Source organism: Salvelinus alpinus, chromosome 2 (genome assembly GCF_045679555.1).
Source record: "Salvelinus alpinus chromosome 2, SLU_Salpinus.1, whole genome shotgun sequence".
Taxonomy (NCBI): Eukaryota; Metazoa; Chordata; class Actinopteri; order Salmoniformes; family Salmonidae; genus Salvelinus; species Salvelinus alpinus.
In genome coordinates, this window is record NC_092087.1 from 635,624 (window position 1) to 654,525 (window position 18,902).

At 46.4% G+C, this 18,902-nt stretch overlaps 1 protein-coding gene across 2 annotated transcripts in view; it reads left to right on the top strand.

Annotated features, from left to right (window-relative positions):
• Positions 1 to 1,771, top strand: part of LOC139552618 (mimecan-like) — a 28,652-nt gene extending 26,881 nt beyond the window's left edge. For both annotated transcript variants that reach the window (XM_071364516.1, XM_071364508.1), the window contains one exon: positions 158 to 1,771. In XM_071364516.1, coding sequence (XP_071220617.1) covers positions 158 to 328 — 171 coding nt within the window. In that variant the 3' untranslated portion in view covers positions 329 to 1,771. The remainder of the gene's footprint in view (positions 1 to 157) is intronic.
• Positions 1,772 to 18,902: the final 17,131 nt, after the last annotated feature.

Below are 18,902 nucleotides of genomic sequence, written 5' to 3' on the forward strand. Positions count from 1 at the left end.
TTTGCAACCCGGAAATATTGCACCTTTAAGTACTTTAACTGCACAAATCACTTGACTGCATGTGCGGGTATGGATGTGCGTATGCAGACCCGCGTGTCATCCCTGTCCTAGAGTAATAACGATCCTGCTATTCCTCTCTCTTTTCTCTATCATACAGAACAACAACATCACCGATGTCACCTCCGACACGTTCTGTAACGGCAACAACACGTACTACGTCAGACCCAACCTGATGGAGGTGAGGTTGGAGGGGAACCCAGTGCTGCTGTCCAAGTCGCCCGACAGCTTCACCTGCCTCAACTCTCTTCCCGTCGGAAAGTACCGCTAAACACAAGACTCCCTGGGGAGAAAGGTCTTCTGTAAGGTTGCAAAATGTCTGTAACTTTTCCAAAATTCCCAGGTTTTCCATAAATCCTACTTGGAGGTGTCCTGGAATAAGCAGGGAATCAGGAATACTCCAAACAGGATTTCTGTATAACTAGGGGATTTAGGGAAGAGTTTTCCGGCGTTAATGGACTTCCTGGTTATATAACGTTACAGTAGTAAAACAGACAGCTTCTACAGGACTTTCAGCCACACAGACACGTTCTGAATAGATTCAATTCCCTATTCTACTTGACAAAGACAAGACCATCTGATATGACTGGTCGTCTACACCATGCATTCCATTTCTGTCTGAACGTTTCTTCTGTAAAAATTGTACCCAGGTCTTTCTCAGTGTCTTTCAGAAGGCTAGTGGATTGGGACTGAAAACGTTAGCGTGTTCACTTTAGCATGCTACGTCAGGCTTCCTCTCTGTGTTGTTTCTGATTTAATTTCCTTTACCTTTTAGACACGTCTTGAACATAAACTTGATGAGCTAAAGGGTCTGAAGCCTTTGTAAATACATCTTTTATTCAACGTCTGCTTCTGCCTAATGTATGAATTATGACTTCTTCAACATGTCGAGTCAAGCTTTTGGCTTTCTGAATTCTGTGAATTACCTTCATGTAAACTGGTTCTTAAGTAGAAGTTGACAATAAATGTATCTTTGAAATACGCAGCCTGTAGTAATGTGAACCTAATGCGTCTGTGTCTCAAAATTGTAAGCTTTGATATTGAAGTGGTGGAATCAGAGGTGGTATGATCCTTTTCTAAAGTCCTTTTAGGAATTAGGAATTATTACCTGTGATTATTACCTGTGATTACTACATGTGATTATCAGTGATTATCAGCGATTATCACCTGTGGTTATTACCTGTGATTATTACATGTGATTATAACCTGTGATTACTACATGTGATTATTTCCTGTGATTATTACCTGAGGTTATCACCTGTGGTTACTACATGTGATTACTACCTGTGATTATTACCTGTGATTATTACCTGTGATTATCACCTGTGGTTATCACCTGTGGTTACTACCTGTGATTATTACCTGTGATTATTACCTGTGATTATCACCTGTGGTTATCACCTGTGGTTACTACCTATGATTATTGCCTGTTATTATTACCTGTGGTTATCACCTGTGGTTACTACCTGTGATTATTACCTGTGATTACTACCTGTGATTATCACCTGTGATTCTCACCTGTGGTTACTACCTGTGGTTACTACCTGTGGTTACTACCTGTGGTTACTACCTGTGGTTATCACCTGTGGTTACTACCTGTGATTACTACCTGTGGTTATTACCTGTGGTTATTACCTGTGGTTACTACCTGTGATTATTACCTGTGATTATTACCTTTGATTCTGACCTGTACAGTAAAAACCACAAAATTGTATTTGACCGTGGCTGTGTTTTTATATATTTTAATACAATTAAAATACTTTAAAAAAAAAAAATAAACCCTGCATGAACGTCAACCAAACAAAACCCATCTTGTTTTCCCGAGTGTAATTTGTAAACAACAACAACCATTAACATTGACACGGTATAGAGAAGTTAAGAGCAGGGGATAACGTTCTCCACAATAACAAACTATGAACTGCAAGGAAAGCAAATATCTACGGTTTAGTAGTTTAGCACACATTTAAATAGTGGAGACCTGGGTAAATAATGTTCCTTTAAGCCAGCCAATTTGGCAGACACCACCACTACACACTCCAAGTAAATAGGAGAATGGTTAACAATCCATATTGCTCCTGCAGTTTGATTTCCTTTCCCATCTTGATATAAAACATGCTTTCAGACCTCCCCCTCTAATACACACACACAACTCACAACAGCCCCCCCCCTCTAATACGCACACACACAACTCACAACAGCCCCCCCCTCTAATACACACACACAACTCACAACATCCCCCCCCCTCTAATACACACACACAACTCACAACAGCCCCACCCCCCCCCTCTAATACACACACACAACAGCCCCCCCCCCCTCTAATACACACACACACAACTCACAACAGCCACCCCCCCCTCTAATACACACACAACTCACAACATCCCCCCCCCCTCTAATACACACACACAACTCACAACAGCCCCCCCCCCCCTCTAATACACACACACACAACTCACAACAGCCACCCCCCCCCTCTAATACACACACAACTCACAACAGCCCCCCCCCCCCTCTAATACACACACACACAACTCACAACAGCCCCCCCCCCCCCCTCTAATACACACACAACTCACAACAGCCCCCCCCCCCCCCTCTAATACACACACAACTCACAACAGCCAACCCCCCCTCTAATACACACACACAACTCACAACAGCCCCCCCCCCCCCTCTAATACACACACACACAACTCACAACAGCCCCCCCCCCCCCTCTAATACACACACAACTCACAACAGCCAACCCCCCCTCTAATACACACACACAACTCACAACAGCCACCCCCCCCCCCCTCTAATATACACACACAACTCACAACAGCCCCCCCCTCTAATACACACACACAACTCACAACAGCCCCTCCCCCCTCTAATACACACACACAACTCACAACAGCCCCCCCCCCTCTAATACACACACACAACTCACAACAGCCCCCCCCCTCTAATACACACACACACAACTCACAACAGCCCCCCCCCCTCTAATACACACACACAACTCACAACATCCCCCCCCCCTCTAATACACACACACAACTCACAACAGCCCCCCCCCCCCTCTAATACACACACACAACTCACAACAGCCCCCCCCCCCCCTCTAATACACACACACAACTCACAACAGCCCCCCCCCTCTAATACACACACACACAACTCACAACAGCCCCCCCCCTCTAATACACACACACACAACTCACAACAGCCACCCCCCCCCCCTCTAATATACACACACAACTCACAACAGCCCCCCCCTCTAATACACACACACAACTCACAACAGCCCCTCCCCCCTCTAATACACACACACAACTCACAACAGCCCCCCCCCCCCCTCTAATACACACACACAACTCACAACAGCCCCCCCCCTCTAATACACACACACACAACTCACAACAGCCCCCCCCCTCTAATACACACACAACTCACAACATCCCCCCCCCCTCTAATACACACACACAACTCACAACAGCCACCCCCCTCTAATACACACACACAACTCACAACATCCCCCCCCCTCTAATACACACACAACTCACAACAGCCCCCCCCCCCTCTAATACACACACACAACTCACAACAGCCCCCCCCCCCCCTCTAACAATCAGAAGCTCAATACAAACTTCTGTATCCGACGAAGGCAAACTATTTCCACTGATATACATTACAACAGCACACCATCAGATATATGCTTCTCTAGCAGGGTTTAATAGTAGGAGTACGTTTTTCCAGTTATTAAGCCTGATTCTCCAACAATAATGTGATCTGCTGTCTTCAACCAGGATCTCAGCGATCACTGCCTCATTGCCTGCATCCGTAACGGGTCTGCGGTCAAACGACCTCCGCTCATCACTGTCAAACGCTCCCTAAAACACTTCAGCGAGCAGTCCTTTCTAATCGACCTGACCCAGGTATCCTGGAAAGATATTGACCTCATCCTGTCAGTAGAGGATGCCTGGTCATTCCTTAAAAGTGCCTTCCTCACCATCTTAAATAAGCATGCCCCGTTCAAAAAATGTAGAACTAGGAATAGATATAGTCCTTGGTTCACTCCAGACTTCACTCCAGCACAAAAACATCCTGTGGCGTTCTGCATTAGCATCGAATAGCCCCAGTGATATGCAACTTTTCAGGGAAGTTAGGAACAAAAATACACAGGCAGTTAGGAAAGTTAAGGCTAGCTTTTTCAAGCAGAAATTTGCATCCTGTACCACAAACTTTAAAAAGTTCTGGGACACTAAAGTCCATGGAGAAAAAGAGCACCTCCTCCCAGCTGCCCACTGCACTGAGGCTAGGAAACACTGTCACCACCGATAAATCCACTATAGTTGAGAATTTCAATAAGCATTTTTCTTCGACTGGCCATGCTTTCCACCTTGCTACCCCTACCCCGGTCAACAGCCCTGCACCCCCCCCCCCCCCCCCCAGCAGCTCGCCTAAGCCTCCCCCATTTCTCCTTCACCCAAATCCAGATAGCTGATGTTCTGAAAGAGCTGCAAAATCGGAACCCTTACAAATCAGTTGGGCTAGACAATCTGGACCCTCTCTTTCTAAAATTTAAATGATCTGCCGAAATTGTTGCAACCCCTATTACCAGCCTGTTCAACCTCTCTTTCGTATCGTCTGAGATTCCCAAAGATTGGAAAGCTGCCGAGGTCATCCACCTCTTCAAAGGGGGTGGGGGCACTCTTGACCCAAATTGCTACAGAGCTATATCTATCCGACCCTGCCTTTCTAAGGTCTTCGAAAGCCAAGTTAACAAACAGATCACTGAACATTTTGAATCCCACCGTGCCTTCTCCGCTATGCAATCTGGTTTCAGAGCTCTGGTCATGGGTGCACCTCAGCCACGCTCAAGGTCCTAAATGACATCATAACCGCCATCGATAAAAGACAGTACTGTGCAGCCGTCTTCATCGACCTGGCCGAGGCTTTTCGACTCTGTCAATCACCACATTCTTATCGGCAGACTCAACAGCCTTGGTTTCTCAAATGATTGCCTCGCCTGGTTCACCAACTACTTCTCAGACAGAGTTCAGTGTGTCAAATCGGAGGGCCTGTTTCCCGGGCCTCCGGCAGTCTCTGTGGCTGCCACATGGTTCAATTCTCGGGCCGACTCTCTTCTCTGTATACATCAATGATGTTGCTCTTGCTGCTGGTGATTCTCTGATCCACCTCTATGCAGACGACACCATTCTGTATACTTCTGGCCCTTCTTTGGACACTGTGTTAACTAACCTCCAGACGAGCTTCAATGCCATACAACTCTCCTTCCGTGGCCTCCAACTGCTCTTAAATGCAAGTAAAACTAAATGCATGCTCTTCACCCGATCGCTGCCCGCACCTGCCCGCCCATCCAGCATCACTACTCTGGACGGTTCTGACTTAGAATATGTGGACAACTACAAATACCTAGGTGTCTGGCTAGACTGTAAACTTCCCTTCCAGACTCATATTAAGCATCTCCAATCCAAAATTAAATCTAGAATCGGCTTCCTATTTTGCAGCAAAGCATCTTTCACTCATGCTGCCAAACATACCCTCGTAAAACTGACCATCCTACCGATCCTCGACTTTGGCGATGTCATCTATAAAATATCCTCCAAACACTCTACTCAACAAATTGGATGCAGTCTATCACAGTGCCATCTGTTTTGTCACCAAAGCCCCATATATTACCCACCACTGCGACCTGTACACTCTCGTTGGCTGGCCATCGCCTTTATACTCGTCGCCAAACCCACTGGCTCCAGGTCATCTACAAGTCTTTGCTAGGTAAAGCCCCGCCTTATCTCAGCTCACTGGTCACCATAGCAGCACCCACCTGTGGCACGCGCTCCATTAGGTATATCTCACTGGTCAACCCCAAAGCCAATTCCTCCTTTGGCCGCCTTTCCTTCCAGTTCTCTGCTGCCATTGACTGGCACGAATTGCAAAAATCACTGAAGCTGGAGACCCATATCTCCCTCACTAACTTTAAGCTGCAGCTGTCAGAGCAGCTCACAGATCACTGCACCTGTAGATATCCCATCTGTAAACAGCCCATCCAACTACCTCATCCCCATACTGTATTTATTTATTTATCTTGCTCCTTTGCACCCCAGTATCTCTACTTGCACATTCATCTTCTGCACATCTACCATTCCAGTGTCTAATTGCTATATTGTAATTACTTCGCCACCCTGGCCTATTTATTCCCTTACCTCCCTTATCTTTGTTATGCTGGTGAATGAGGACCCAAAAGCGACGTAATAGAAACAGAGTCTTTATTCCAGTCTTAAACAAACAATGATTCTCCTGGATATTATCAAAGGTAAATCCAAAACAGGAAACTGAAATCCTCTCGTCAGTAGAGAGGAACGACTGGAGACGCGACCACAGACTGCAGGTCGCTTCAGGAAGGCACAGGCCGTAGCTGACATAGACACCTGCTCACACGCAGCATCTGAAGAAGGCAAAAACACGACAGGGCGGAACAAGGACACAGAACAGCAAACATCAAACAAGAATCCGACAAGGACAGAAGCGGAAAACAGAGGGAGAAATAGGGACTCTAATCAGAGGGCAAAATAGGGGACAGGTGTGAAAGAGTAAATGAGGTCGTTAGGAGAATGAGAAACAGCTGGGAGCAGGAACGGAACGATAGAGAGAGAGAGCGGGAGAGGGAGAGAGGGAGGAGGAGAGAGAGGGATAGAAAGAGGGAAAGAACCTAATAAGACCAGCAGAGGGAAGCACAGGGACAAGACATGATGATCAAAGACAAAACATGACAGTACCCCCCCACTCACCGAGCGCCTCCTGGCGCACTCGAGGAGGAACCCTGGCGGCAACGAAGGAAATCATCAATCAACGAACGGTCCAGCACGTCCCGAGATGGAACCCAACTCCTCTCCTCAGGACCGTAACCCTCCCAATCCACTAAGTACTGGTGACCACGTCCCCGAGAACGCATGTCCATGATCCTCCGTACCTTGTAAATAGGTGCGCCCTCGACAAGGACGGGGGGGGGGGAGGGAAGACGAACGGGGGCGCGAAGAAAAGGCTTGACACAAGAGACATGGAAGACAGGGTGGACGCGACGAAGATGTCGCGGAAGAAGCAGTCGCACAGCGACAGGATTGACGACCTGAGAGACACGGAACGGACCAATGAACCGCGGAGTCAACTTGCGAGAAGCTGTCGTAAGGGGAAGGTTACGAGTGGAAAGCCACACTCTCTGACCGCGACAATACCTAGGACTCTTAATCCTACGTTTATTGGCGGCTCTCACAGTCTGCGCCCTGTAACGGCAAAGTGCAGACCTGACCCTCCTCCAGGTGCGCTCACAACGTTGGACAAAAGCCTGAGCGGAGGGAACGCTGGACTCGGCGAGCTGGGACGAGAACAGAGGAGGCTGGTAACCAAGACTACTCTGAAACGGAGATAGCCCGGTAGCAGACGAAGGAAGCGAGTTGTGAGCGTACTCAGCCCAGGGGAGCTGTTCTGCCCAAGACGCAGGGTTTCGAAACGAAAGGCTGCGTAATATGCGACCAATCGACTGATTGGCCCTTTCTGCTTGACCGTTAGACTGGGGATGAAACCCGGAAGAGAGACTGACGGAAGCACCAATCAAACGACAGAACTCCCTCCAAAACTGTGACGTGAATTGCGGACCTCTGTCTGAAACGGCGTCTAACGGGAGGCCATGAATTCTGAACACATTCTCAATGATGATTTGTGCCGTCTCCTTAGCGGAAGGAAGCTTAGCGAGGGGAATGAAATGTGCCGCCTTAGAGAACCTATCGATAACCGTAAGAATCACAGTCTTCCCCGCAGACGAAGGCAGACCGGTAATAAAGTCTAAGGCGATGTGAGACCATGGTCGAGAAGGAATGGGAAGCGGTCTGAGACGACCGGCAGGAGGAGAGTTACCTGACTTAGTCTGCGCGCAGTCCGAACAAGCAGCCACGAAACGGCGCGTGTCCCGCTCCTGAGTAGGCCACCAAAACCGCTGGCGAATAGAAGCAAGCGTACCCCGAACGCCGGGGTGGCCAGCTAACTTGGCAGAATGAGCCCACTGAAGAACAGCCAGACGAGTAGAGACAGGAACGAACAGAAGGTTACTAGGACAAGCGCGCGGCGACGCAGTGTGAGTGAGTGCTTGCTTTACCTGTCTCTCAATTCCCCAGACAGTCAACCCGACAACACGCCCTTCAGGGAGAATCCCCTCGGGGTCGGTAGAAGCCACAGAAGAACTAAAGAGACGGGATAAGGCATCAGGCTTGGTGTTCTTATTTCCCGGGCGATAGGAAATCACGAACTCGAAACGAGCGAAAAACAACGCCCAACGAGCTTGACGTGCATTAAGTCGTTTGGCAGAACGGATGTACTCAAGGTTCTTATGGTCAGTCCAAACGACAAAAGGGACGGTCGCCCCCTCCAACCACTGTCGCCATTCGCCTATGGCTAAGCGGATGGCGAGCAGTTCGCGGTTACCCACATCATAGTTGCGTTCCGATGGCGACAGGCGATGAGAAAAGTAAGCGCAAGGATGGACCTTATCGTCAGACTGGAAGCGCTGGGACAGAATGGCTCCCACGCCCACCTCTGAAGCGTCAACCTCGACAATGAATTGTTTAGTGACGTCAGGAGTAACAAGGATAGGGGCGGATGTAAAACGCTTCTTGAGGAGATCAAAAGCTCCCTGGGCGGAACCGGACCACTTAAAGCAAGTCTTGACAGAAGTCAGAGCTGTGAGAGGGGCAGCCACTTGACCGAAATTACGAATGAAACGCCGATAGAAATTAGCGAAACCGAGAAAGCGCTGTAACTCGACACGTGACTTAGGAGCGGGCCAATCGCTGACAGCCTGGACCTTAGCGGGATCCATCTGAATGCCTTCAGCGGAAATAACAGAACCGAGAAATGTGACAGAGGAGACATGAAAGGCGCACCTCTCAGCCTTCACGTAGAGACAATTCTCTAAAAGGCGCTGGAGTACACGTCGAACGTGCTGAACATGAATCTCGAGTGACGGTGAAAAAATCAGGATATCGTCAAGGTAAACGAAAACAAAGATGTTCAGCATGTCTCTCAGTACATCATTAACTAATGCCTGAAAGACAGCTGGAGCATTAGCGAGACCGAACGGCAGAACCCGGTATTCAAAATGCCCTAACGGAGTGTTAAACGCCGTTTTCCACTCGTCCCCCTCTCTGATGCGTACGAGATGGTAAGCGTTACGAAGGTCCAACTTAGTAAAGAACCTGGCTCCCTGCAGAATCTCGAAGGCTGACGACATAAGGGGAAGCGGATAACGATTCTTAACCGTTATGTCATTCAGCCCTCGATAATCCACGCAGGGGCGCAGAGTACCGTCCTTCTTCTTAACAAAGAAAAACCCCGCTCCGGCGGGAGAGGAAGAAGGCACCACGGTACCGGCGTCGAGAGAAACAGACAGATAATCCTCGAGAGCCTTACGTTCGGGAGCCGACAGAGAGTATAGTCTACCCCGAGGGGGAGTGGTCCCCGGAAGGAGATCAATACAACAATCATACGACCGGTGAGGAGGAAGAGAGTTGGCTCTGGACCGACTGAAGACCGTGCGTAGATCATGATATTCCTCCGGCACTCCTGTCAAATCACCAGGTTCCTCCTGAGTAGAGGGGACAGAAGAAACAGGAGGGATAGCAGACATTAAACACTTCACATGACAAGAAACATTCCAGGATAGGATAGAATTACTAGACCAATTAATAGAAGGATTATGACATACTAGCCAGGGATGACCCAAAACAACAGGTGTAAAAGGTGAACGAAAAATCAAAAAGGAAATGGTCTCACTGTGGTTACCAGATACTGTGAGGGTTAAAGGTAGTGTCTCACATCTGATACTGGGGAGAGGACTACCATCTAAGGCGAACATGGGCGTGGGCTTCCCTAACTGTCTGAGAGGAATGTCATGTTTCCGAGCCCATGCTTCGTCCATAAAACAACCCTCAGCCCCAGAGTCTATCAAGGCACTGCAGGAAGCAGCCGAACCGGTCCAGCGTAGATGGACCGACAAGGTAGTACAGGATCTTGATGGAGAGACCTGAGTAGTAGCGCTCACCAGTAGCCCTCCGCTTACTGATGAGCTCTGGCCTTTTACTGGACATGACATGACAAAATGCCCAGCAGAACCGCAATAGAGGCAAAGGCGGTTGGTGATTCTCCGTTCCCTCTCCTTAGTCGAGATGCGAATACCTCCCAGCTGCATGGGCTCAGTCTCTGAGCCGATGGGAGGAGATGGTTGAAATGCGGAGAGGGGAAACACCGTTAACGCGAGCTCTCTTCCACGAGCTCGGTGACGAAGATCTACCCGTCGTTCTATGCGGATGGCGAGTGCAATCAAAGAGTCCACGCTGGAAGGAACCTCCCGGGAGAGAATCTCATCCTTAACCTCAGCGTGGAGTCCCTCCAGAAAACGAGCGAGCAACGCCGGCTCGTTCCAGTCACTGGATGCAGCAAGAGTGCGAAACTCTATAGAGTAATCCGTTATGGATCGATCACCTTGACATAGGGAAGCCAGGGCCCTGGAAGCCTCCTTCCCAAAAACTGAACGATCAAAAACCCGTATCATCTCCTCCTTAAAGTTCTGATAAACGTTAGAACACTCAGCCCTTGCCTCCCAGATAGCTGTGCCCCACTCCCGAGCCCGACCAGTAAGGAGTGATATGACGTAAGCGATCCGAGCTCTCTCTCCTGAGTATGTGTTGGGCTGGAGAGAGAACACAATATCACACTGGGTGAGAAAGGAGCGACACTCAGTGGGCTGCCCAGAGTAACATGGTGGGTTATTAACCCTAGGTTCCGGAGACTCGGAAGACCAGGAAGTAGCTGGTGGCACGAGACGAAGACTCTGAAACTGTCCTGAGAGATCGGAGACATGAGCGGCCAGGGTCTCAACGGCATGACGAGCAGCAGACAATTCCTGCTCGTGTCTGCCGAGCATTGCTCCCTGGATCTCGACGGCAGTGTTGCGAGAATCCGTAGTCGCTGGGTCCATTCTTGGTCGGATTCTTCTGTTATGCTGGTGAATGAGGACCCAAAAGCGACGTAATAGAAACAGAGTCTTTATTCCAGTCTTAAACAAACAATGATTCTCCTGGATATTATCAAAGGTAAATCCAAAACAGGAAACTGAAATCCTCTCGTCAGTAGAGAGGAACGACTGGAGACGCGACCACAGACTGCAGGTCGCTTCAGGAAGGCACAGGCCGTAGCTGACATAGACACCTGCTCACACGCAGCATCTGAAGAAGGCAAAAACACGACAGGGCGGAACAAGGACACAGAACAGCAAACATCAAACAAGAATCCGACAAGGACAGAAGCGGAAAACAGAGGGAGAAATAGGGACTCTAATCAGAGGGCAAAATAGGGGACAGGTGTGAAAGAGTAAATGAGGTCGTTAGGAGAATGAGAAACAGCTGGGAGCAGGAACGGAACGATAGAGAGAGAGAGCGGGAGAGGGAGAGAGGGAGGAGGAGAGAGAGGGATAGAAAGAGGGAAAGAACCTAATAAGACCAGCAGAGGGAAGCACAGGGACAAGACATGATGATCAAAGACAAAACATGACAATCTTACCTCATTTGCACTCACTGTATATAGATTTTTTTTTTATTCTGTATTATTGACTGTATGTTTGTTTATTCCATGTGTAACTCTGTGTTGTTGTATGTGTCGAACTGATGTGCTTTATGTTGGCCAGGTTGCAGATGTAAATGGGAACTTGTTCTCAACTAGCCTACCTGGTTAAATAAAGGTGACAAAAAAATATCTGGCAAAAGATATCACACTGCTCATCTGTAAGCTTGACAGGTTGCCTAGGCTATAGAGGTAGGCTAGGGTATAGGAGGTTGGCTAGGTTATAAGAGGGTAGCTTAGATTATAAGAGGTTGGCTAGGTTATAAGAGGTAGGCCAGGTTATAAGATGTTATAAGGCGTAAGCTAGGCTATAAGAGGTAGGCTAGGCTATACGGGGCTATAAGAGGCTATATGAGGTAGGCTAGGCTATACGAGGCTATAAGAGGCTATACGAGGTAGCCTAGGCTATACAAGGCTATAAGAGGCTATAAGAGGTAGGCTATCTTATAAGAGGTAGGCTAGCATGTAGGCTTGGCTAACCACTAGGCTACCTGCCGCCCTGACGCCCATTTCTGCTCAATAAAGAAGTTATCAGCAAATTCAGTGCTTGTAGGAAAAGTGCACTTATTATTATTTATTACTGTTTTCAATATTTTTTTTGGGGGGGGGATAAGTCTTATTGAATATACTCTTTTCCATTATATAGTCTAGTCCATTACATAGTCAGATGGTCCTCTTAACAGAGAAGTATAGGGAGTCAGATGGTCCTCTTAACAGAGAAGTATAGGGAGTCAGATGGTCCTCTTAACAGAGAAGTATAGGGAGTCAGATGGTCCTCTTAACAGAGAAGTATAGGGAGTCAGATGGTCCTCTTAACAGAGAAGTATAGGGAGTCAGATGGTCCTCTTAACAGAGAAGTATAGGGAGTCAGATGGTCCTCTTAACAGAGAAGTATAGGGAGTCAGATGGTCCTCTTAACAGAGAAGTATAGGGAGTCAGATGGTCCTCTTAACAGAGAAGTATAGAGAGTTAGTTGGTCCTCTTAACAGAGAAGTATAGAGAGTTAGTTGGTCCGAACCGACCTCATAAAGCTCAAATCGCTCAGCAATAGGACAGACCAAATGTTTTCTGCAGAAGAGAAAACATTTGATGGCATTTCTGTTTGGAAGGAGCAGATCTGTTGAAATCTCCAGACTGAAGTTGATAAATTCACTAAAGTAAACATCTGTCTATAAACTTTAATACTTACTCAAGGATTCAGCAATAAAATGGCTTAAATCTATGGCTACTTTTCCACAACTGGGCAAATATAACTAGAGAGATGATGCCAAGGCTCTGGTCAAGCCAAACACAAAGGTTACTTCCAAAATGCTTCCCTATTCCCTACATAGTGTACCAATTCTGAAGGGCCCAGCATTCCAAATGGCATCTTATTCCCTACGTAGTGCACTACTTTTATTACCAGGGCCCCTGCACACTATTCCCTATATAGTGCCCTTCTTTTGACCAAAACCCTATGAGCCCTGGTCAAAAGTAGTGTCCTACATAGGGAATAGGGTGCCATTTGGGACGCATGTGAGAACATTTTTCCAGCAGCACAGACTAGGGATGACAAATCGGTTCTCATCAAACAACAGCCTGAGGATTTAACTCTAACCTGGGCAGTGAGCCTAGTGACCAGGACCAATGTTATACACACCTGGGCAGTGAGCCTAGTGGCCAGGACCAATGTTATACACACCTGGGCAGTGAGCCTAGTGACCAGGACCAATGTTATACACACCTGGGCAGTGAGCCTAGTGACCAGGACCAATGTTATACACACCTGGGCAGTGAGCCTAGTGGCCAGAACCAATGTTATACACACCTGGGCAGTGAGCCTAGTGACCAGGACCAATGTTATACACACCTGGGCAGTGAGCCTAGTGACCAGAACCAATGTTATACACACCTGGACAGTGAGCCTAGTGGCCAGGACCAATGTTATACACACCTGGGCAGTGAGCCTAGTGACCAGAACCAATGTTATACACACCTGGGCAGTGAGCCTAGTGACCAGAACCAATGTTATACACACCTGGGCAGTGAGCCTAGTGACCAGGACCAATGTTATACACACCTGGGCAGTGAGCCTAGTGACCAGAACCAATGTTATACACACCTGGGCAGTGAGCCTAGTGACCAGGACCAATGTTATACACACCTGGGCAGTGAGCCTAGTGACCAGGACCAATGTTATACACACCTGGGCAGTGAGCCTAGTGGCCAGGACCAATGTTATACACACCTGGGCAGTGAGCCTAGTGGCCAGGACCAATGTTATACACACCTGGGCAGTGAGCCTAGTGACCAGAACCAATGTTATACACACCTGGGCAGTGAGCCTAGTGGCCAGGACCAATGTTATACACACCTGGGCAGTGAGCCTAGTGACCAGAACCAATGTTATACACACCTGGGCAGTGAGCCTAGTGACCAGAACCAATGTTATACACACCTGGGCAGTGAGCCTAGTGACCAGGACCAATGTTATACACACCTGGGCAGTGAGCCTAGTGACCAGAACCAATGTTATACACACCTGGGCAGTGAGCCTAGTGACCAGGACCAATGTTATACACACCTGGGCAGTGAGCCTAGTGGCCAGGACCAATGTTATACACACCTGGGCAGTGAGCCTAGTGACCAGAACCAATGTTATACACACCTGGGCAGTGAGCCTAGTGACCAGGACCAATGTTATACACACCTGGGCAGTGAGCCTAGTGACCAGAACCAATGTTATACACACCTGGGCAGTGAGCCTAGTGACCAGAACCAATGTTATACACACCTGGGCAGTGAGCCTAGTGACCAGAACCAATGTTATACACACCTGGGCAGTGAGCCTAGTGACCAGAACCAATGTTATACACACCTGGGCAGTGAGCCTAGTGACCAGGACCAATGCTATACACACCTGGGCAGTGAGCCTAGTGACCAGAACCAATGTTATACACACCTGGGCAGTGAGCCTAGTGACCAGAACCAATGTTATACACACCTGGGCAGTGAGCCTAGTGACCAGAACCAATGTTATACACACCTGGGCAGTGAGCCTAGTGACCAGAACCAATGTCATACACACCTGGGCAGTGAGCCTAGTGACCAGAACCAATGTTATACACACCTGGGCAGTGAGCCTAGTGACCAGAACCAATGTTATACACACCTGGGCAGTGAGCCTAGTGACCAGAACCAATGTTATACACACCTGGGCAGTGAGCCTAGTGACCAGAACCAATGTTATACACACCTGGGCAGTGAGCCTAGTGACCAGAACCAATGTTATACACACCTGGACAGTGAGCCTAATGACCAGAACCAATGTTATACACACCTGGGCAGTGAGCCTAGTGACCAGAACCAATGTTATACACACCTGGGCAGTGAGCCTAGTGACCAGAACCAATGTTATACACACCTGGGCAGTGAGCCTAGTGGCCAGAACCAATGTTATACACACCTGGGCAGTGAGCCTAGTGACCAGAACCAATGTTATACACACCTTTGCAGTGAGCCTAGTGACCAGGACCAATGTTATACACACCTGGGCAGTGAGCCTAGTGACCAGAACCAATGTTATACACACCTGGGCAGTGAGCCTAGTGACCAGAACCAATGTTATACACACCTGGGCAGTGAGCCTAGTGACCAGAACCAATGTTATACACACCTGGGCAGTGAGCCTAGTGACCAGAACCAATGTTATACACACCTGGGCAGTGAGCCTAGTGACCAGAACCAATGTTATACACACCTGGGCAGTGAGCCTAGTGACCAGAACCAATGTTATACACACCTGGGCAGTGAGCCTAGTGACCAGGACCAATGTTATACACACCTGGGCAGTGAGCCTAGTGACCAGAACCAATGTTATACACACCTGGGCAGTGAGCCTAGTGACCAGAACCAATGTTATACACACCTGGGCAGTGAGCCTAGTGACCAGAACCAATGTTATACACACCCGCCCTCTGATCCTGCTCCAATGTTGAAAGCAGTGTACTTCTCTCTATAATAGTGTTTAGTAGAGAACTAATCCAACTAAATAAACGTCAACACATGAACTGAACAACAACAACGACGACAGTCTGATTTCTGGGTTGTTTCATGTTTAACATTTACAGATGATGTGGACCTATAAGCAGGTCTATATCATTATGACGTGGACCTAATAGCAGACACACATTATTCAACATAGTCCTAACCCAGGACACATTATTCAACATAGTCCTAACCCAGGACACATTATTCAACATAGTCCTAACCCAGACACATTATTCAACATAGTCCTAACCCAGACACATTATTCAACATAGTCCTAACCCAGGACACATTATACAACATAGTCCTAACCCAGACACATTATTCAACATAGTCCTAACCCAGACACATTATTCAACATAGTCCTAACCCAGGACACATTATACAACATAGTCCTAACCCAGGACACATTATTCAACATAGTCCTTACCCAGACACACATTTCCATAAATCCTGGAACTCTGTGCTGTCCATGACAATGTTCAGATCAGAGATAGTCTTCACCAGAGTAGCATCAACCAACAGGGTCAAAGGCAAGACGTGTCAGTTAGCTATAAACAGTATCGATTAACCAAACAATATCAACAAATAGACATATGATAGACATATGATAGACAGAAATTATACTTATTCAACAAAGGCAGGCTATGGTCTATAGTCACAACATTGGTCTATAGTCACAACATTGGTATATAATCACATTGGTCTATAGTCACAACATTGGTCTATAATCACAACATTGGTCTATAATCACAACATTGGTCTATAGTCACAACATTGGTCTATAATCACAACATTGGTCTATAATCACAACATTGGTCTATAGTCACAACATTGGTCTATAATCACATTGGTCTATAGTCACAACATTGGTCTATAATCACAACATTGGTCTATAGTCACATTGGTCTATAGTCACAACATTGGTCTATAATCACATTGGTCTATAGTCACAACATTGGTCTATAATCACAACATTGGTCTATAATCACATTGGTCTATAGTCACAACATTGGTCTATAATCACAACATTGGTCTATAATCACAACATTGGTCTATAATCACATTGGTCTATAGTCACAACATTGGTCTATAGTCACAACATTGGTCTATAGTCACATTGGTCTATAATCACAACATTGGTCTATAGTCACAACATTGGTCTAAAGTCACATTGGTCTATAATCACAACATTGGTGTATAGTCACATTGGTCTATAATCACATTGGTCTATAGTCACATTGGTCTATAATCACATTGGTCTATAGTCACAACATTGGTCTATAATCACAACATTTACATTTACATTTAAGTCATTTAGCAGACGCTCTTATCCAGAGCGACTTACAAATTGGAAAGTTCATACATATTCATCCTGGTCCCCCCGTGGGGAATGAACCCACAACCCTGGCGTTGCAAGCGCCATGCTCTACCAACTGAGCCACACGGGACCAACATTGGTCTATAATCACAAGATTGGTCTATAGTCACATTGGTCTATAATCACATTGGTCTATAGTCACATTGGTCAATAATCACATTGGTCTATAATCACAACATTGGTCTATAGTCACATTGGTATATAGTCACATTGGTCTATAGTCACATTGGTCTATAATCACATTGGTCTATAGTCACAACATTGGTCTATAGTCACAACATTGGTCTATAATCACAACATTGGTCTATAGTCACATTGGTATATAATCACATTGGTCTATAATCACATTGGTCTATAATCACATTGGTCTATAGTCACAACATTGGTACATAGTCACAACATTGGTCTATAATCACAACATTGGTCTATAGTCACAACATTGGTCTATAGTCACATTGGTCTATAATCACAACATTGGTCTATAGTCACAACATTGGTCTATAGTCACATTGGTCTATAATCACAACATTGGTCTATAGTCACATTGGTCTACAATCACAACATTGGTCTACAGTCACATTAGTCTATAATCACATTGGTCTATAGTCACATTGGTCTATAATCATAACATTGGTCTACAATCACAACATTGGTCTACAGTCACATTGGTCTATAATCACATTGGTCTATAGTCACATTGGTCTATAATCACATTGGTCTATAATCACAACATTGGTCTATAGTCACATTGGTCTATAATCATAACATTGGTCTATAATCACAACATCAGTATATAATCACAACATTGGTCTATAATCACAACATTGGTCTATAATCACAACATTGGTCTATAATCACAACATTGGTCTATAGTCACATTGGTCTATAATCACATTGGTCTATAGTCACATTGGTCTATAATCACATTGGTCTATAATCACAACATTGGTCTATAGTCACATTGGTATATAGTCACATTGGTCTATAGTCACATTGGTCTATAATCACATTGGTCTATAGTCACAACATTGGTCTATAGTCACAACATTGGTCTATAATCACAACATTGGTCTATAGTCACATTGGTATATAATCACATTGGTCTATAATCACATTGGTCTATAGTCACAACATTGGTCTATAGTCACAACATTGGTCTATAATCACAACATTGGTCTATAGTCAAAACATTGGTCTATAGTCACATTGGTCTATAATCACAACATTGGTCTATAGTCACAACATTGGTCTATAGTCACATTGGTCTATAATCACAACATTGGTCTTTAGTCACATTGGTCTACAATCACAACATTGGTCTACAGTCACATTGGTCTATAGTCACATTGGTCTATAATCACATTGGTCTATAATCACAACATTGGTCTATAGTCACATTGGTCTATAATCATAACATTGGTCTATAATCACAACATTGGTCTATAATCACAACATTGGTCTATAATCACAACATTGGTCTATAATCACAACATTACAGTATTAAAACAGATGCTCTGGCCTTCTGTTTTGATATGTTCAGTGGTATTGTTAACAAACACACTCCCATAAAGAAAATTTGAATTAAAACATGTTCAGCCCCTGATTCGACCGTGATCTGGCAGAGTTACTCCACCTCAAGAATTGCATTTGGCGAAAGGCTCGGCACACACATACTCAGGCTGACTGGCTCTCGTTCAGGCAAATGAGAAATCAGTGCACTCAGGCTATCCGGAAGGCCAAAGTTAGTTACTTTAAGGAG